General features: G+C 36.1%; 1 protein-coding gene across 1 annotated transcript; it reads right to left on the reverse strand.

Moving 5' to 3' along the window:
• Positions 1-4489: 4489 nt before the first annotated feature.
• LOC139116460 (sialate:O-sulfotransferase 1-like) lies at positions 4490-21119 on the reverse strand. The gene is made up of 4 exons (XM_070679085.1): positions 20932-21119; positions 19740-19919; positions 6787-6993; positions 4490-6637 (listed from the first exon to the last, which is right to left on the reverse strand). Exons 1-4 carry the CDS (start codon positions 21098-21100, stop codon positions 6213-6215), a joined length of 981 nt encoding a protein of 326 aa, XP_070535186.1. The 5' UTR covers positions 21101-21119; the 3' UTR covers positions 4490-6212.
• Positions 21120-22737: the final 1618 nt, after the last annotated feature.

The following is a 22737-nucleotide window of genomic DNA, read 5'->3' on the forward strand; positions in this document are numbered from 1 at the left end:
ATACACGATAGTATAGGAGAAACTATGAACAATTGTTTTCAATTATTTAAAACTGGCAAAGTCTGTGTATTTATAGACGTTTGATAATTGATATAAATGTACTTGATTGGCATAGGGTGCTTACCAGTGGACATTGTACAAGAAAGTTAATTTTGGAATTTGATTGAGAAGGTTGATTCACTATACACATTGTAGTCTATGACAAAAGTGTGAATATTATTATCCTATATATAACTATTAATATCTGTGCATTTATAGACGTTTAATAAATGATACAAATGATTAGAATTGGGTGGTTACAAGTGCATATATGTACAAGAAATTTGATTTTGGAATTTCCTACCAAAGATATTGATCAACTGTACATGGTAGTCTCTGATAAAACTTTGAACAACTTGAATCTATATAAAATTTGCTATACTTGACCACATATGGATGTTGGGTAATTGATATAAACGTAATTGATTAGAATAGGGTGGTTACAAGTGCATATGTATACTATAAATTTGATTTTGGAATTTCGCCGAAAATACGGATCCACTATACACGGTAGTCTACGTTAAAACTGTGAATAACTTTAGCCAATATAAAATTTGCTATACATGACCATATATGGACATTGGATAATTGATATAATCGTACTTGATTAAAAGGGGTGGTTACAAGTGCATATAGATACAAGAAATTTGATTTTGGATTTTCGATAAAAATCATATAGACGGGGGACTTTGAAAATTTTGGAGGATATTGAGGGGGATCTAAATATTTCAAATGCGATTCCTCAAGGCCCCCTCACTATTTTTATTGAACGCAGCCGTACATTGTTCTTCCTACCCAGTTTCTTTGGAGGCAGCCGTCAGGCAGCCACACATGACCATATATAGATGTTGAATAATTGATATAATCATACTTGATTAAAAGGGGTGGTTACAAGTGCATATAGATACAAGTAATTAGATTTTTTAATTTCGCCGATAATGTTGATCCACTATACATGGGAGTGTATGACAAAACTGTGAATAAATTTTTCTAGTTTAAAAGTAGCAACATCTGTGCATTTATAGACGTTTGATAATATGACAGAACTCAATGACCTCGTAGGTCGTTATGTGGCTTCCGCAGGTATTTCCCTCGGGATACACCGTATCCCACGGGAAATATCTTCTGAACGCCTATAGCGACCTTCGAGGACATGGAGTTCTGTTATTATTACATGTGTTCCCCTATTTTGTCGATCGCGTCGAAAGAAAAAGCTAATCACGACACGGCCAGATTGCATATAGATTCTATATAGTGCGCATCGATATACTGTGAATAGCCTTTTCATCAGATGTATGCTCAATGAAATCAGTCGCCCTGAACTTGTCTGCAAACTCAAAAGCAAACAGAATTGCATCAAACCTGCATCTCATTGGAAGTTCAAATTATTCAATCGGTCACATTTTACCAGTTCCGAAGGTTAACTTCGCAAGTTATAACATTTAATTTCGTTCTAAGAGTTTTTTAAACATTTGGCCACGAAGTAGTAACCCATAGTACTCACGAAGGACCGTCAATAACTGTGTACATTGACTTTATTTATTTATAATATTCGCAATGCTTTTCAGTAAAGTTTGTCATCGGAAGAGACTTAATTGAAGTCGATATGATGCGTATGAAGAAAATGCCTCTCCCAACGACCTGTCTGTGACTGATCCTAATATTGGAGTGCATCGTAAACAAGTAGACATTAAGATGAATGGTACAGGATATGTCGTTTATCAAATTTGTACTTGAAGTAATTTGTTTCTATATATATATATATATATATATATATATATATATATATATATATATATATATATATATATATATATATATATATATATAGACACACACTGAGTAAACTTTATTTGATCTTAATTGATTCACATCTATCTTAATATGAAATGTGTAAAGATATCTATATCTATATCTATCGAAGTATTCAGATGTCCTCGTGGGATATTTTTAGTGCTCAATGCTAAAGCAAAGCGCAGTAAATATTAATACAAATTACTTCAAGTACAAAATAATAATGTATGTTACGTAGGCTTCATGCATCCTGCAATCATCAGGCAGATGAATTGAAAGGATTCTTAGCCCCACACTCTCTTTTATGTCTTTGGGAGGTACCATTCTATTCCATCTACAAATAGAATGGTACATCCCAAAGATATAAAAGAGAGTGTGGGGCTAAGAATCTTTCACTTCATCTGTCTGATGAGATATCAAGCTGCTGGTTTAGTAACACTAACTCGCATAATCTGAAACTAACTTTCTGAATATTGTCCTTTCATCTTCATTCCTGAAATTATGCTGTGTAGCTTTCTTTTCAACAAGAATGCCAGTCTTCACACCGAGGGCATATTCTTCATCCCTGGAAAGGAAGGCTCTCTCTTCGATTTGAAAATCTGGGTCATTCAAAGCAAGAGATTCAGTAGGGGAAACATCAGCAATAACAAAAAACACTTAACCTTTGATCATCATGGTTCGAACCAAATCCATTGTTATCAACGGTGATTGTGGATTCGTTTACTGGGATTTAGGATGATCAGTAAATAACAGACCACTAACATTGATATAACACCGCAATATTATATCACCTTCTCTTTGTATATCCTTAAAAACAGCTTATGTTTTCTCCTAACAGTAAACCGAACGTGCTCCAGTGGCTCCTGGACAGTGAGCTGATATTCTGAGCTGGATTCAACTGAATGCAATGCCTGGCACAGTTACACAGGTGGGTTTGACCCCTACATGACCCAAGTTCAGAAAGATAGCTTAAATTTAACGCCACACTAACACTATCTATTGGAAGCTATTTTCTCTGAATGCTGATGCATTTGATGAAGATATTATACTACTTTATAGTGTTTTGAAAGATAAAAATTGCTTCACAGTACTGTGTACGCTATGTCTGTAATGCTGCCCTCCACGATAACTTTGAGAAACAACTATTAGAGGGCTGTTACGCTACTTGTTCGACAGCTCATATAAAGTATACAACTACAATACTGCATTGCATTATTCTGACGACAGAAATATTTCGATATGCCGTGGTATACCCTAAGGGTGTTGTCAAATTGATTATCAGCTGTTAATAACTACAGGAGAAGCCGCTCTTGATGAAAAGACAAATTCAAAAACGATTCATTTCGGCGCGGGCACCAATTTTTAGAAGATATGCGCTTGATCGTTGCGCTATAAAATTTATGCCGAAACATTGCGAACGTCTAGCGATCTACTCAAAGGTCACGGCTTCACTTTGGACGGTTAGTGGCGCGCACTGAACTGTGGGTTAAAAACACGATTTCAAAATGGCCGGTGAGAAAGGAGGAGAGAAATATTGTAAGTTGAAGTATCCGTCGCAGGAAATATGCACAGTAGATAGGGAAGGCAAGACACGCTCAACCGTCTGGTTAACGTTGTTCGCCGAAAAAAAAATCAAACTCATTAAACGTGACCAAATAAATTGCATCGATCGATTGCTATAGTCCCCGACATTTAATCATCTGGGTCTCTTCTCTTTATCCGGACAGCTGCTACCAAAGAGGCGCTCTTTTGGTACCTCAATACCACTACACTAATAAAAGCGTTTCATCTACGGTGGTGCCAGTGGTTGTTGGTATGAAGTAAAATTCCATCGTAGTCATTATTGCTTTTTTGTCCTTGCGTTCCAATGATTCTCCTGACACACTTGTCAGATGTCCACTGCACTGAGTTCTCTTTTCTCAGCCGACAACACTAAACGGTACCTCATATTGATGCACATGTTTTTACCACCAAATTAGGGCGACACATGTTTGACATTGAGTGGCGACTTGGGTTGATGATTTTTCCAATATTGAAGCATCTGACGATAAAAATAACTTGAGAGCAACACTTAATATGGACACGGACAAAAACAATGATGACACTAATTCTCGAGAACTATCCTCATGGATTCAAATGAAAATATAACAGACAGCGATAAAGCCTAAACACAACAGGCATGGCTTGATAGAATGTAGTTTCAGGTAAACTGAAGCTCCTTGAAACTTGAAACACCTTCATTAGAAAAGTTTTAATCACTACGTATTTCAATGCTCGAAAGAATCGGTTTAAATCACAAGTCATGCCAATATGAAGGGAAAGAAACAGACCTATGGTAACATTAATACAACGAAACGAAACATGTTATTTCACATTCTGTGAACTGTATTTAAACTCGTTCCAGATCATGATATAGCCCGACACAATGACTGACCAAATACGATGTCCAAGCGTTGTATTTGAATTCCCTGACCGTTTTATATTGTCAATATTATGTGGATATCAGAGAGAGAGAGAGAGAGAGAGAGAGAGAGAGAGAGAGAGAGAGAGAGAGAGAGAGTGGACTCTGGCCGAGGGGAGTGGAGACGAAGGCAAAAGAGACAGACAACGGCAGAGACAATAGGATAACTAATAAGTGTAAACGAAATACGGAGATAATGTAATGGAATTGAATTTAATTTACAATTTTAATGAGCGGCCGAGTTACTAAATGAGTTATTTTCATGGGGGCTCAATAATTACAACAACGTTAATAATGACAGAAGTACATGTAAAATAACAACGTTGTTCACAATGGCAAATTCAGTTTGATAAACTATCGTAGCTAAACCTTAAACTTTATAATATTAGGAGCATGTTTTATGTCGTTCGGCAGAGAATTCCAGAGTTTTTAAGCACGGTAATGAAAAATCCGTTGACCAGTATTTAAATCTGACTTTGGAATACAACAAACTTGACGAGAAAGAGAACGTGTTCGATAAGGATGAATATCACTCTGAAATACAAAGAACTTACACAGATATTTTGGTGCATTTCCAGTCATACACTTCAATGTTAACACTCCCATGAAACAAACAATTCTTTGTCTAATGGACAGAACATTTAACTGAGAAAATAACTCAAGAGAAGGATAGTCGTAAGGCAATTCAAACAGAATACGTAAAGCTATCTTTGAAAAATCAAAACTTTGTTGAGATTTGTTTCAGTTTTGTTTCCCCACACAACACAACAGTAGTCAAGAGTACTCTGTATAAGATCATTCTATAAAATGATGCGGTGGCTCATTGGTATAAATGTGCGTAATCTTAACAACAGACAAAATTCTCTTACTCAAAGTCTTACAAAGGATATCTAAGTGTTCATTCCACGATAAACATTCATCTACAGTTAGACATAAGATTTTTCCACTATATCCACGGAGAATTTCAATTCCATTAACATGTACAGGTAATGAGTTGTTTGTCTCTTTCCGACTATTCAACTTGAAATTAGAAGTTACAAGAAGATTCCTTATTTTTTTACATTTATACTCATTGAGTTTGCCGTAATCCAATTAGAAATTGGTAAAATGGCACCATTCATTCTATCATTAACAACATCAATAGATTGACCACTTGCAAGCAGAGTTTGGTCATCTGCATACATGTATCAGCTTGAAGAATCAACACATAAAGATAGATCATTGATAAAGAGCATAAGTAACAATAGACCCAGGATTGAACTTTGGGGAACACCAGTAGTTATATTACGCCTCTCTGACAAACACCCTAAATAACTAACATTCCGTGCCGAGTAGCGAGGTAAGATGTAAACCAGGCAACCTCATTATCTGCTAAACCATAACAAGACAGTTTGCTTAATAAAATGTCGTGGTTGATGAGATCAAAAACCTTGGACAGATCAAGTAGAAGAAGACTGTTGAAATAACCCTTGTCCATATTATATAAACTTTCGTCAGTGAGCCGAATCAACGCAGTTTGACAGGAAAAGGTTTTCTCTAAAACCAGACTGGGTGTCAATCAGTAAGTTTGTGCATGACAAGTAGTTATAAAGAATATTGGGAACATGTCTCTCCAAAACTTAAGAAAGACACGGCACAATTGAAATTGGACGATTATTCAACATATCTCCAACATTACCTCCACCCTTGTACAGAGGAACAACTCTTGCACATTTGAAAACATAAGGAAAAACAGAAAATTTTAAACTCATATTAAACAGGTAAGTAAGGATATCAACAATTACAGGAGCACCAACTTGTAAAAGTTTGGAGAAGACAATGAATTAGAGATCAAATAGATAGTGCCTCGTTGTGAGGCAGATCTTGAGGAAAAGAGAGTCAAACTGGAACACGCAAGAATGCAAACTGTGGGCTCAATTTAAGACAGCGTGGAGTTGTCCGCTCTGCAATTGGAAACAGATGACACTGCCTTTGAAAACAAATCACAGCTAGATACCGGATGTTCCTGTAGGCACGGTAGTGGGTCATGACCTTTCTTCACAAGCACCATTGACACCCTTGTCATGGCATCCAGTGTGTCGCATTTCATTTGGTCTGTGAATGCTTCATACGGAGCTTCGATATCGCCAGGTTTTCGATGAAAGTTGCCTTCAATGTTGTGCTTCACACACATTTCTCGCTCTTTACTCATGGTCATGTTCAGGAACTTGACAATGCGCCATACTTCTTCCAGGGTATTTTCTTTCATGTTTTCGTAGTGAACAACCAAAGTTGGCACTTGCAACTCAACGAAATCGTTAACCATGTTTTCGAAATGATTGAGCTGAGCTTGCCGATTCCAGTCTGAAACGTAGAAAAGTAAAATGCCAATGAGGCGATTAGGAATCGAAAGACGCTACTGATTCAAAATACAAAATGAATTGAATAACAAAAGATTCTTGATGGCAGGCTGAGATATTGAAATATTATTCCCGTAAAGATAAACCAATTACCTTCGTCGAATCGTAGGGAGCTATCCCATGATGCAGCTTCAGTATGGCTAGAGGTAAGTTTCCGGTTTCTTTCCGCGATTGTTGAGTCGATTGGATTGCGAATGATCAAAATTGCTGCTTTGCAAATTGAAGCCAAACGCGGCACACCATGCACTTTTACCGTTAATGTGGTACCTGCCATGTAATCCTCCAACTCACCGAGTAATCCTTAATAAGGAAAGGAAAAGCAATATTATAGTATAATGTAGTATTTTACAATTCAAGCGCGGTACACGACAGTTAAAAGTTATAGCAAATACAATAAAATCAGAGCCAGCCATCTGAAAAAAAACGTATAAACAGACTAAAACAAGAAGTCATTAAAATCGATAATATTCTTTAAAAGGGTGCTTTCAGCTTGCATTTGAATTACTCAAAATTATGTAAAATTAATTAAGTCGAACACCAAGTTTACTTGGTCACCCACTGTTCACCCACCCACAGTTCACACACGCTTTGTTAGATCAAGGCAGGTGTAGGTGTTTTTTGTTTATGTCACGAAGTTGGAGAAATTTACAATTTTTGTACATATCGTTAACAATTATCATACATCTAACAACCAATTATGTTCAACAAGTAATCACCGACAAATAGAGAGACAGTCCTCTATTTGTCTGTGAGATAATTAAAACTCGCGCACGGTAAATGCAATTCTGCGTTTGTGAAGTTAGCCGTATTTCGATTACCGTGCGACAAAACACGTGTATCGCAAAATATCGTGCGGCACAGGCGCTACATCAGCATTCTTTTCACATACATATGGTTCAATGTGCGTGTAAAATAACGTAACAATCATTTTTGATACACTGTTACTATTCAAATCATTCTATTTGTTGGGTCATTGTCGAGTTGGCGCTGAATAAAGATTGATTTTAGAGGGGATGCCGGGGGTGGTTATAGGGTATGCATTATTTCAAAGTGACGTAATCGTTTGTATGTTGATACAGAATGAAGCTTTGTGGATTTTCGCACTTCCAAACTTTCGTCTAAAAAATGGCAATTTTTGCATCTAGTTATTGACACAAAGGATACTCTTCTAAATGTGAAAGCTGTCGTCTGCAAGTTTAATCCCAGCATTCTTTACGTCTCTCCTCGTTTATACATGCACGAGTTTTGTGTCTTTTTTATTCATGGTACAAAAACGCGGCCTTAAACTCCCCGCCTACCTACTTCATATCGTACACCCATGCCAATATCGCTCCATCCTGTTGACGTAAAATATCAGCCATAATATTTTACGGAAAACGTCGAGATATTCACGATAAACGTCATCAGTTTTGGAGTATTCATTTGCAATTTGATAGTAAATGAAGTAAACAAACAAAATGCCTGTCGCTGTCCGTCTATGATGCGCTGTTGCAGACAAAAATGTTTGAAGAGCTTCAGTTAGGCCTCGATAAAGTTTGTATGTGCGATGTGTGATTGTGAGCATGCGTGCGTCAGTGCTTCACGAACTGTACAACGTGTGGAGTGGTCTAAGTCAGAAAAATGTAACAAGTTAGCCGGCTATTGAACCACTCTTTTTTGGGAGTGGAGATTTAGCCGAGCGGTTCTCTCTGTGGCCTCTCTGCTAGGCGACTGATGCCGTATGTTGTGGGTTCGAACCCGATTGAAAACTAGCTGTATTTTCTATCCTGGGTTGGTAACTCTGCTGGTGGACAGAATTGTCCCTGAGGTTATCGTTCGCCCAGTTAAAGCGATGAAATTCGTTTCTTCGCCTCGATAAAGTTTGTGTGTGCGATGTGATTGTGAGCATGCGTGTGTCAGTGCTTCACGAACTCTACAACGTGTGGAGCGGTCTCAGTCAGAAAAATGTAACAAGTTAGCCAGCTATTGAACCACTCTTTTTTGGGAGTGGAGATTTAGCCGAGCGGTTCTCTCTGTGGCCTCTCTGCTAGGCGACTGATGCCGTATGTTGTGGGTTCGAACCCGAATGAAAACTAGTCGTGTAATTTATATCGTCGGTCTTGTAATTTTTCACTAAATTGTGTGACTTCCTGTGTAAAATTGGTTTCCTTGTTGCTGTTTTGATGTATCATAATGTTTCACCATTGATCAGACCTTTGAATGTTGCTGATCGTCCCTGAACCTCGACATACGGCATCAGTCGCCTAGCGGAGAGGCCACAGAGAGAACCGCTCGGCTCGGTGATTTTTAAGTTTTAATATTTTTCTTGGGTATGAGAGAGCTTTTGGCGGTTCAGTTTTTTTACAAAGGCCCTTTGATGATTTGCATAAATTAAATATGGCTGCCATATCAATGTCACACTGCTTAATAGCGTTTAACACTAATAAGGGTTTTGTATAGTTTTTAGCACTAGGAATCTATCGAGAAGGAACTTTTAAGTCCTTGGACATTAGTTTTTCAAAATTTTGATTTTATTATCTCTGACGACTCTTAATGACTGTTAGTCTTCTGAATAATATATTCTCTTTCTGAATATAATTTTGGGTTTATCTGTGTACGGCATTTTTGTAATTTGTATGGGTATTTAACACTGTAAAGTGTCAAAACATGTAATCTGTAATGTTTACTGTTAAAAAAGACGTGTACAAAATCTTTAGTTTTTAATTTTGACTGAACCCTCTTCTTATGGATGGGTGCATCTTTATAAGAGCCCGTAGATGATAGGCCAGAAGTCATCACATATTAAAGAAATTAATACAATAAATACAACAAAGCTAAAAAACGAAGAAATGATATGACCAAAATAAACAATTCCATAACACACTTAAATTAAAACTTAGCACTATTGCAAACAATGTCACATTCATAAAAAACTTTATGAACACACAAACTCAAAATAATTGAAAACTGTATGCTTTAGCAAGGGCTTAAAATTAATCAAAACACAGAATACAACTATTACACAATACAAACAAGTACACCTTGAGTCATTTTTCCAAGTATCATTTTTCCAGATGTACATGTTTGCATCGTGTAACAGTTGGATTCTGTTGGGCTGATGGTTGTTTTAATTAATGTTAAGCTTTTGCTAAGCATCCAGTTTTCAATTTTTGTGAGTTTGAGCGTTGATCAGGTATTTAAGAGTCTGACTTTGTTTGCAACAGCGCTACGTTTTAATTTGTGTGTATTGCGGCTTTGTTATGTTTGGTCACATTATTTTTTTTTTGTTTCTGCCTTTTTATTAACTTTGTTGTGTTTATTATATTTTTGCTGTTATATGTGATGACTTCTTGCCTATCATCTAGGGGAATGTACCTAAGATGCACCTTTCCATAAGAAGGGGCTTCAGGCTAAATTAAAAACTAAATATTCTGTACATGACTTTTTTAAAACAGTAAACAAACATTGAAGATTGCATGTTTTGACACTGTAAAGTATAAAACACCTATAAAAATCAGAAATAATGCCGAACACAGATGAATCTAATGTTATATTCAGAAAGAGATTATTATTAGACGACTAATAATCATTAACGGTTGTCTTATATAAAAAATCACAAAATAATTAAAATGCATGACTTTCTTACATCTCAATAGTAAACGCATATACGTGTTTTAATCCGTTCGTGGTCATACAAAATAATAACAATCGTACCAATCCATAATCCAATGACATTAGGTCAGCATTAGTAAGACAATAGTTGTAAACATAGACACAAAACAGCACAGAACAGACAGTAAATAGACGGTACATAAACAAAGTCATATTCATGAAAGGAAGATATATGTAAGTCTACCAAATTCACTTTGACATTCTTTTCCAAATACAAGATATTTATGGAGTGTTTAAACAAATTCAGGTATCACAGACACAGATTAAAATAAACTTTTATTTTTTAATGGACCGTAATTATAATTAATTTTATAGTATATTTTCCACTTTTTAAAAAAAATGTTCAAGGACTTAAGATGGAGCTGCACGTTGCCGACAGTTTTTTCAAAGCAATATTTCTCATCTAGGATGACAAGGAAACCCGTTGTAACTATTTTCTGAAATGTAATATTTCACTTGAAACAAGAGTATATGTAGGAAAAATCGACAATTTTATTTTTCATTATCTATCTTCATTCTAAAATGGCATGGGCTGAAAGACTGACACTCAAAAAATGCTTAAAATCATGCTCAGCAAAAACAAATGCCTCTTATTTAAAATATAAGAATTTTGTTGCAAAATAAAATAGTTGTTTTATTATATAGCATTTAAAGAACATAAAGTGAAAATTTCAGAAAATTTGACCCTGCCAGACTGGAGTTAACTTCTTTGCAATCTTGAAATTGGGATAAAAGGGAAGCAGGAAATCGGGTGATTTGCATACATTTGCATACATAAACACTTCTGTATCAGGCAAGTTACGACTGCTTGCCAAGCTAAGAGGAGAACCTAACCAATTTTAAAAACAATAATCTTCATGTTCAAGAAAACTTATAAATGGCTGAAATATATTGTTTAATACATGGTATGTTGGTCACCCTATTGGTTTTATGCAAATTACCAAAGTGCCTACGCTAATCATTGCATCTCAAAAATCGTTTGTCCATGCCAAAGAATTATACTTTTAACTTTAAAATCTCGATAATAGCTTGTACAGAAAATGTCTCTTGTAGGTATATTGGCCGCCATATTGGATTAATGCAAATTAACAAAGTGCCAATGCAAATCGTTGCACCTTGAAAATCGTTTGTCCATGCCAAAGAAATCTAATTTTAACTTTGAAATCACAGAAATAGCTTGTTTAACCCTTTGACTGCTGTAAGTTTTCCCACCTTAATTTTAATGCAATAAGCTTATTTTACCAACTTTTGTTAACTTTCCTGTACTTTTTTAAAAATAATTTATTAACCAAACGGATATCACATTTCATCAGCTACAGATTTTTATCGATATTCTTGCAAAAAGCATAACAAATTGACTGTGGTACGTTTTATAATGTTCAAAAAATAGACTTTGGCGCTCAAAGGGTTAATACGTGGTATATGACAGGAAATGTCTGTGTAGGTATGTTGGCCACGATATCGGATTTATGCAAATTAACGAAGTGCCTATGCAAATTATTGGATCTCAGAAATCGTTTGTTCATGCCAAAGAAATATACTTTTTAACTTTAAAATCACTGAAATAGCTTGTTTAACATGTGATATATGACCAATTATGTTATTTTGTCAAATGGCTGGCAGCCATATTTGATTGATGTAAATTAGACATTTCCCCGAGGCGGATTCGAGTAAACTTTTAATATGTTGTTCTGGGTACCTCTCTGAAATGCATTCTGAAGCAAAAAATTCTGTTGCAATTTGTGGTGGGTTAGGTGCCAAAATCTCGTAGATTGACTGGACTAATGGTACGTGGATTCTCAAATAACTAAAACATGTTGGTAGACGCAGACTTCACTAGTCTAGGTTTAATATTTAAGTAGTTATGGCCATTTTAAGTATATGGCGGCCATCTTGGACGCCATCTTGAAAATGACACGTTTTCTGTGGTCAGATTTTGTTAGACTTTTACTATCTTAAGAAGCACATTTGACTCTAGAAAAAGCCGTCGAGAAACCTTTTGTAACACTTTTTTTTGGGTCAAACCATATTTTCAGCCGACCAGATGGTGTTCATTGAGATATGCTTGGCCACGGTTACTATAAGCTACCCATTACACTGATGTAAGCTTTTGTTTACACAAATATTTCATGCACAAGGCGAAATGAAAGTAAGGGTGTTTCCAATCATTTATAAAAATATGGACATGAATATATAATAAATCGGTTATTTAAACAATAATGCACCCCGGCAAATAAATGACATAAGCAAACTTTGCACGACATAGGGACAAGGCGTAGCCGAATACATCATGCAGTGCAAAGTTTGCTTGAATCCGTTATGAGCCGGAGGGGGTAACATTATTGCTATTATTTTACAGTTTTGACAATGTCAGTGAATTCCATAAGAATAAATTATTGCAAGAAAATAGAAAGAAACAGACTCTTTCTCGCGAGATTTCATTTTTCTGGCAATCTGTCTGCGGAGTCAGATGCTCTTGCAATCTACCTGCAAGAAACAGAATACTCGTAATCGATATTATCGTATGAACATTTTTGTCTCCCAATAAATCTGAGAGAAATAGACTTCAAGCTGATTTGAAGATCTTTTGACTAAATTTCAGGGTTATCTAATAAGTATAACCTCGCAGAGATTTTCACAATTTGAAAATATCTTCACTTCATTACTTTGAGATCATTTATTAGGATTCCTTGGGCCAATTAAAATATCTATAATATTCCAAAGAATCACCATACAGATAAATTCAACTTGGGAGAAAAAGGATAACTTCGTTGCAGATTGACAGTAAAACAAAAACAAACAAGAAACCCGTACAAGCAAAAAGAATTTTATTTGTCAAAGATTAACCATATACCTTATTGAATGAGCGAGGCATTCCTCGTTCACTGAGAACCGCTCTGCTTACACAACGTGCCACCAGGCTATCGATGCTAATGTAGGAGAAAATAAGCAATATAAATAAAAGAAGTATTGTTGTCTCTTTCAAGCTGCGATTTTGTTTGTTATGCTCTCTAATTCAATTTTTTGGCAGTTTGAGCCTCGAAAACGCGAAATATTGAGATCGTGAACAAGATTTCATTGATGGTTTATTATAAAACGGGCGATTGGATTTTAGAAAGCGATGTCAGCAATTGAACATGTGGACTTAAGGCTAAATTATGGAAACACATTTTTTGTCACACGAGGAAACTTTAATTCAACTCGAAAGCGTACATTTGAGACCACTTGATAAAGCAAAATGGTGACATAAGTGTACAATTTGCATTTGATCGCAAGTTATCATGATCGTGTCGCTAAGTTGCTTTTTATTGTTGCTTACCGACACGATCATCGTGTCGATAGCCACAACGCACGGATTGACATACATTATGAAGTCATTTGTTTACCTGCAGAATTCTAGAACGCGCAAAGCAACATCCGTACTATTACCTGACAAACAGAGATCCAGGCTGAAATTGAGGTGTAAGAAGGACAAAAGCATGATGTCAGTTTCTTGTAATTTATACTGAACAGGCACGCACTTAGTATACACAGGATTTCACTAGAATTTAGAAATAAAAGCCAATGTCACCTGCGCGGCTCCACTGTCGCCACGCGCAACTACCATCTGAGCGAACAGACGTTTTCCCTAATCTCGCACTGGCTTTGTGTACAAATGGGAACATTTGTGCAACGCGCGTAGTAACCAGAATCGAGATAGTCCAGAAATACACGCGATCGCCCATATTTGGGCACCGGGCCGGGGCGTGATACGTGAAAAAATGCACAGGTCTGAGGGCGCTTTCTCCCATAGCTTTACACAAGCACGTGAATGTAGGTATATGATAAAGGTTATTACGCGATAGGATACTTCCATCGCGTTTCCGAAATATTAAAAAAATTGGCGATAAATGTTTAACATTGCACGATTTCTATCTCCAAATCTCTTGCACAATGTTTTAAACTAAATATTTATCATTCAACCTTTACTGCCATGATGCGGTTTTTGCTAACCTTGGTCGTATTAGCATTCGTGTAACTTGTGGTGCTTCAAACACAACACGAATGATACGACACAGGAACAGGGGATACCGAGTGTTATTCAATGATTCTCATAGAGCCAATGTATCCTTGGATTCAACATGGTCTATCGTGTTTTATCGCACGGGAATGAGAGCGTTGAAAGTTACATGTCCGCGTTTATATGTGACCGGCAAAGCCTTAACCTATCCGATGCATTTAGTGCCAATGTCGCTGTGTCCTATGGAATTAAATCTATGTATGATATACCGTATTTTTATCTCATCTCATTAGGAGAGTAATTGCCCTGTCGTGGGATTATCACGTTAATGTGATCGACATTTAGCCTGCACCTACCGATGTTAAGAAGGAGGAAAAAAATTGAGAGATGGGCTTGATGAGATTTCAAATTGAATTAGAGATATTTCCAATACCACTTTCATTGGCTACTATGGCCTCCTCGCGCTTTAGGCTTAATCTTGACTGATCACTTTCTTTCACACTGTGCCATATGTGAGCTCATTAACGTCATCAGGAGATAAAATCAATGCAAATAGCGAGGTACTATGAATGTGATAAAAGGTGAGAGTGAAGTTTTGACATCTCGTGTCAAGAGAATGAGCAAAATCCCGAATAAGTTATTCAATGAGTATATCGCCAAATGTTGTTTGTTGATTGATCGATTGAATCTCTTGTTTAGATAATCGAAAAGTGTGAGTAGGCTGATCATAATATGGTTTGATCAAGCGATCAAGAGTTGCCACTTTGAGTGAGGAGACCTCTGGTAGCAAATACATGTTTCATTGAGAACATCACAAGCGCTTAAGAGAGATCGAAATCGTGCCCACCTCGCCTGTTCTCTAATGTGACCCTTCGAAGCACTCTCCACACAGAAATTGAAGCGCAGAGGGGCAGCAGCGCCGCGTGGATAATTCGAACCAAGCGAGAGGGTCTCCGAGTCGTTGACCGCGTCCCCACAATCTCTGCAGCAGGCAAATTTGAATATTCAAAACCTCGGACTTCTTTCAGTCCTGCGCGCGCCCAACTGGCTAAATAAACGTGGCGGAAATATTAAACGGATAGGAGCAATCCAGCTAGATATAGCACTTTGCGCACACTGGAAATAATAATACATTAATACACTAATAAAAATAATAAATAATCTGCTAAAACTTTGGCAATCGCGTCTGCAAAGCTGACAGCCGTTGGGGCATACATTTTGAATCATCAATTTACATCCCTGTGCTAGAGCAAGGTGTATGTTTTGCAAGTGTTCACGGAATTGAGGATCGATATTGAAACTAGTGTACTATTCATTTATCTAATTTTTTTAGAAGTATTATATATAAAAAAGACAGAAAATGTATATCATGGAAAATGCGCAATACCAAAAAGTTGGTGAAAACCGTCGCCTGTGGCAGAGATTAGTGTGGCTACTGCTGAGACTCCCTAGCTAGCTTATGATTTTCCACGCCGCAACAATCTCTGTCCGGAGATTGCCTTCGAAGCACTCTTGTCAGTCTTGTACGCAAGCGCCTAAGGGACTGTTCAGAATTTACTTCCAGGGGGAGCCTGGAGGATTTTCTATTTTCCTGGTGATTCTTTTCCATGCCCCCGGTAAATTATGAAGAAAATCTATGGCCCCCTCATATTTCCCGTTTTTTTTCCGTGGCCCCCCAATCTATACATGCATGCTCACATACTAAGACATATACAGAGTGACAAGTTTATCCATAGACCCTCGTGAAAAACCGCGGGTCTATGGTTTATCACACTTTACAGGAACAATACAGGGGTCATTTAATGAATAATTTAACAAAACCTTTCAGAGTTATAATTGATTGGCCATAAAAAGCTCATTTGCCTTATATATCATATAGAAAGAAATTTTTTACCGCCCTTTTATTGTGATTTACCGACAATAGCAAAATTTACATTTCTCATGCGTTCACAAAATCATGATACTTTGTTAAGCCAGTCAAATTCCTGTATAAAAAGAGAGAGAATTAGTTAAAAAATATGCAATGAATGTCCCTTTTGTGCATTTGAGATGCACTGTAAAAATAGCCTGCAAGTATTCTTCCTTTCCTGAATGTTGCCTGTTATCACTATTCATGAATTATATAAAGGGCCGGTTGCCTATAATACCATATACATAATATATATATATATATATATATATATATATATATATATATATATATAATATATATATATATATATATATATACACACACATGTATATATAAATTTCTGAAGAAAAGTTTATTATTAAACATGAATACTTCTTTCGTTAAGTCCACTAAATGATCCATTTTATGGCCTTTTCCTTGATTATTTTGACAATTATTTTGTCCCAGATGTTGTTATATCAGTGGTCTCTATCAAACACTTTGGTTGCATGTTGCTAAATTGTTTTTAACATTACATACTAGTAGCAAGTACTTAAAGGAAGAAATAATTAAATGATATACAAAGCTGGGTGTGTTCACTGACTAGACAAGTTGTGTCACTTTTTCCTCAGTTCTCTCCCATAGGTGGAAATGAATTGAAAAACTTAACAAATGTTTGACTGTGGCAGGTACAGACTTTTAAGGTGGGGAACTACTCAATACCAAGAATACTGTCATTTTCTAGACATCACGTATACTGGAACTTGTAAAATGGGTGTTCCAAATCTACTTTTTGAGATAATTTACATTCAATTATCCATTACCCCATGATTTTGAGCTCTACATATGACTTTTATTGCAAATCTGACCTCTTCAAAGAAAACAATACCCATTGGTGGATAAAAATATTATTTCATTACAGTCTTGATTCTTAAGTATCATCTACATGTAGTATTTCCAATAGAAACATCATGTATGAAGTTACTCATCCAATAACAAATATGCCATCTTATATAATATAATTAAAATTGTGAAAAAAATGCTGAGTCAGCACTTTTGTTTAAGTGATTTTTCAAAGAAAAATATCCAATTATGAATCTCGTTAAAAATCAAGCACAGTAACATGGTATTTGTTTTATATCTTTCAATAAAAGCACCTTTCAGTGGATCATTTGTGAAAGTTTTATGAAATTGACAATATTCCTAGTATGTTTTCTGACATTTCCACATGTATGCAATCCTATGCAATGACTAATTTTGGATCGCCGTTGGGTAGTCTTCTACCTCTTATGCCAAGAACAATCACTGTTTGCATCAAACCTAGACTTATTTATCTCATTGCAAGGCAAAACCAGTCATTTTATACTTTAATTTTCGGATACCATGCAAATCCTCTCTGTATTTTTGACAGTGCAATTTGTGCAAATAGACATCACTACAACGTAAGTTTTCTCACTGATACACATGATACACACACAGACAAGCACAAAAATTCAGTTAGAAGTTGTCGGCGCACATAGTAATTGGCAAAGTGATATCTATCTTTGAAGTTAAATGGTACACAATTTGCAGGTCTCCAGATATTTATAGAAAGTGAGATGTTGCATGCACAAGTCCAGCATACATTTTGATCTGATGATGCTGAATAACTTGCAGACTCACGGTGAAAATTGGGGAAACCTAACTAGTGTTTTCTTTTCTCTCTTTTTCATTTTAGTTGCCATAAAACAAAGTGACTGCCACTGAAAGCAAAAATCCTGAGGAATATTTCAGAACCTTTGTTGAACAATACACTTTATCCATAACATGAATTAACATAATGTATATGTTATATTCTGCTAGTTCCATTCACAATCAATGTTCATAAATGCAGATAACCCAGGATACAACAAAGTTCACTTTTTGTCAGCAGTTCATCTTTTTTCAAAGCTGACAGAGCATGCATATATTTATTTACAAACTTTAGAATAGTCATGATGCGGATATTTTCAGATGACAGGAAACAAAATATGTTAATTTGTTTTTTGGCCTTTTTCTGCCAGCTATCACTGAGAAATCCTTGATCATACAAATCAGAACGAATGGGATACCAAGGTATGTGTGAGCCTACCCACAATTCTCCTTCATTCATACACACTGAGATCACTTCTTGAGTACAGCAAGTTTCCTGTGTACAAGGATGCAATGGTCAATATTTCAACAGTCAGGCACCGTAGTATTGATGCACATGATCTTCTGGATGCACATACAGAATTATTGGAAAATCAACCCCTTTTCCTCGTGGGAACAGCAAATTTGTAAATTTTTCACCAGATATGTTGGACAGCCATTCATAATTTTATAGATCTGGTCTTTTGGGCAAATAGTTAATTGATGTGTTTTTTTCCATAGCCCCCCCCAACAAAAGATTGTGGTATTTTTGTCTGCCCCCTAATTTTTCTTGGGGAACATGGGTGCCCCCTGAAAATCCTCAAGGCCCCCTGGAAGTAAATTCTGAACACTCCCTAAGCAAGCCATATTCAATTACAGCATAGACTCAAGAATATGATTACAAAGACGGTCAAATTAGCATAAACAAAAGAACCTAGAAGGACTTAATCGGTTCAAGATCGTTATTTGGACATAAACGAAGTCTGTGCTTCAATCGATCAAGTCCACATTATCTACTTTCTTAGCTTCAGTCACGTGGTATGTGTAAAGCAGTGCTGAACTATTCAGATCTAAGTTCTAATCGCTGTTGCTTCACATTGTAACCTTATCTGTCAAGAGGCTACGTTCGTAAATTGTTACTGGGAAACGAAACCGATTATCGAGTGCAGCTGTTGTGCATTGTGCATGTTGTTTCCAAAGCAAAGCGAGTCTTTTAAACCTGCTGGTGGCATTATTGTCGATCTTACTACAGTACAGATGTATCAGGTGGTGCTTGTAAAACATATGAGAGCTGTACATGTAGTGATTTGTGAAAGAATGGATGTGCTGCTGGCTCCCTAATAGATTTGGACCACTTAGTGCATCAAAACATTGAGGCACAACTGCAGGGAGACCTTAAAGGGACATAAGCTGTAATAACTTGTGGCAAGTTTTTCAGTATTCTGCTTCTGTATATCAACTACCGTGTCTGACCCTAATCAGTTTGTCATGCTGAAATTTCGAGTATTCTTTGTCAACACAGCTTATATGTGTGTAGTGATCATTATTTATTGTTTACAAATGAATTCTAGTCCGGACTTGAATACAATTTTCAACAATAATAAGGTAGATTATACCCATATAGGTTGTGTTGATATGCTAAATACTTGGCATGAAATTACAGTTTAGGGATTCAATGCAGGAAGTGTAGTGAAACCACAAAACAAAAGTTCTGAAAAAATAGCCAAAAGATACAGCTTATGGAGCTTTAATAGGAATAAAATTAAAATGGAAAGAGAAATATTGAAAGAAAGAGAGAAATACAGAGAACCGACTTATCACCAAAATGATAATGGCATGATTCAATTCACTTACCACCTTCGTAAAGTTTCCTATCGGAGAATTTGGAGCCGGTGTAAAACCCAGTGGCTTGTTCTATGAGATGTCGGGTCCATGTATTGCCTGAACCAGGTAGACTTACTAGCATCGTTAACGGGAATGTATTAAGAGCGGCGAGCCGAACGGAGCAGTTAGTCGAACTCGAGTTTTTGTTTGCTGAGAGAAGACAAGACAACATTTGAAACAGGAAGCGAACAAAATGCGACTGTATACTTTCTCAATCTCAGTCTGTCCTAACGAAAAGTTATATGCAAAATGCAAAAATAACGTTGTACAAATTATGTTTTTAAGTTCCGATCGCGGTCCCTCATCTTGAAGCCTCTTTTAGCATCTTTTAGCATTAGTTTAATGATTTTACTTTCAAGCTTAAATAAGTTTGTTAGACTGAACTAATTTAGGTGTGTGTATACTGTAATTATAACTACCCGGTGGGACTGTATATGCAATTTTGAAAAACATAAAGGTTACACTGCGATTAAATGTTTGCCCAGACATTAAATCGCAGCCCCATGCGAACAAGCACAAACTGTGGATACTGTACACATCTGCACTGAAATTTTCACATAAACTGCACAGAGTAGTCCGATGTAATGCATAGGGCTTGAATGTTTTCATCTGTTACAGTGTATGTTGTGTTTCCTCTGCATCATTACCAATTTTTGAAAATTGCGGGGAAATCAAAATGACCGTTAAAATTTGATTTTTCTTATCAAATGTTTTACAAATGAATGGTTTCCTAAAGCAGTAAAGGCCCATATCCCTTCAGAGGGTAGAATTCAGAGAAAACCAGGAGAGAATAGGAATATATTTTGAGGTCAACAAATAGTTAAAGCTATTCGGGCCTTCATACAAAGATCTTTCAAATGTAGCTGAGAAGATTTTAGTAGAATATAAGGAAGGGGCTAAGAAAAAACACACTATGATTAGTATACAAGCAACAAGGTATTACAGTTAGTGAAAACTGAAGTGGCCACTGGCATAAAAAGATTTCTGTGAGACAAACTTTTGTGTAATGGGTTTCAGTAGACATATCAGTATACTTCATTGCTTTTGAAAAAAACTCTACAGGTTGCAAGATAAATGGGCAAATCATGCTTGATTTCACTTGTCGCACAGGAATATGGCGCTGTGGCATAAAAATTAGTCTAGAATGGATATTTAAGCTTACCTTGGCGATTTTCGTCCGTCTTCTCTTGAGAAGATTTAACCGTGAAAGAGTCGAAACTGTTTGCCGTTTGTTCATTTTCCTCCCCAAATTCTACTCTGAAATTGGGCCATCCAACAAACACGAGAAGTAGAACTACAACAAGTGACACAACCACTACTCGTCTGACCATTTCAACAGGTATATTTAACGACTATGAGAAGTTTTATGTCGTGACGTGCCAAATGGAGGCTCTGAATTAGCATGGACGAGAGCTGAGCTGCGCATGCCTCGGTGGTATCGTTTTCAACTGATTCTGATGATGATAAACTGCCTCGTAGATTTTTAATGTGTAGAGCTGCATAAAATATGCTGCATCCTTGACCATAATTTAGTACAAGACTGGTATTATATTACATTTTTTTAAGTTCACCTCTGATGAGGCTAGAATAATTCTGCCCACATTTTGGTCAGAAAATAGATACATGCTTGACTTATAGTTTTCAATAATTTAAGGAAAAACCAAAACGAATGCTTGCAATCTGCTCATAAAATTTCAAAGTCATATCAGAAATGATATCAGATGCTTGTTTTATTTTAACGTTCTGCTACTTACTCTGTAGAATTTTAATAAAGTTTTTTGTAGTTTGACTTTTTTAACTCTGCAGAAATTTTCATCATTTTTAACCATGTACGTTTTTAGCCTAATTTGATTGTTTTTTACATTTTAGTTTGTTATGCTTTGCTGGTATTTTATCAATTTTAAATGTGTAAAGCGCACTGAGACGTATGTGTAGTGCGCTTTAAAGAAATAAATATTATTATTGTTATTGCTAAAGAGTTCAGACCTCGACTGGCAATTTCTTTGAAGAACAGTTTTGACAAATTAATGTGCTAAAGTATACAATGCTGTTAATTATGGCCCAATCTTAACAAATTTCAACATTGTGGCATCTTACTGGCAATTGTAGCTTGAAAATAGCAGGCAGTCATTTGACAGTCCTCTACAAGTCAGTTTCGACAGTTTACAGTAACGACTATTATTTCTTAGCACTACGTTTGACAATTTAGGCGACCATTCACTATGTTTAGAGATTTTTTCCATCCAACGATTGTCTCGTCATGAAAAATTACCTCTCAGGGCTCACTCTCTATTCCATGATCACAACTCATTCAGGATGAGAAACTCGAACGCTGTTGACCTACCGATATCTTTACATTATAATCTTTACATAATCTTTATTCACTTCAACTTCAACTTCATAGTATTGCAATGCAAAGGAAATAAGTGAAAATACAAAAGTCGTCGAAGTGAGCTAGAGGCCAAACGTAGTTATAATTAAAAAATCAAGTTTAGCCTCGATCTACTCTAATAAATGTATGTACTAAGTATACAGGTGAATTTTGAAAAATAACTCTTAGAACAAAAGCTTCTCCAACTCTACAGGATACAAGAAAGTAGAATTCAGGTGGATGATTTATAACAACAGTTTGAAAAAGTAAAAAATCTGACAGAAGTTTCACACACAGGTTAACGATTTGAACGCGATTGGAACGAATTTGGATAATTGGACATTCATATTTTTCAAATTTCTCAAGAGTGTCAGGTACCATATATATAGCTTTCTCATAAAGAAATGTATAGCTTAAAAAGGAAAGCAGATGAGCTTAAGCTTATAATTGCGAATTAAATCGACATGTCGTCACTGTCCCATTATCACAAATTAGTTCCAATCGTGTTTTGATAAAAGTTTGTATTCTTTTTTAAACATGCTTCAGACTTCTTTTAGTATTGCTTATGTAGGTAATGGAATTATTCCAAATCTTTGG

This window comes from Ptychodera flava, chromosome 17, assembly GCF_041260155.1.
Source record: "Ptychodera flava strain L36383 chromosome 17, AS_Pfla_20210202, whole genome shotgun sequence".
In the NCBI taxonomy this organism is placed as follows: domain Eukaryota; kingdom Metazoa; phylum Hemichordata; class Enteropneusta; family Ptychoderidae; genus Ptychodera; species Ptychodera flava.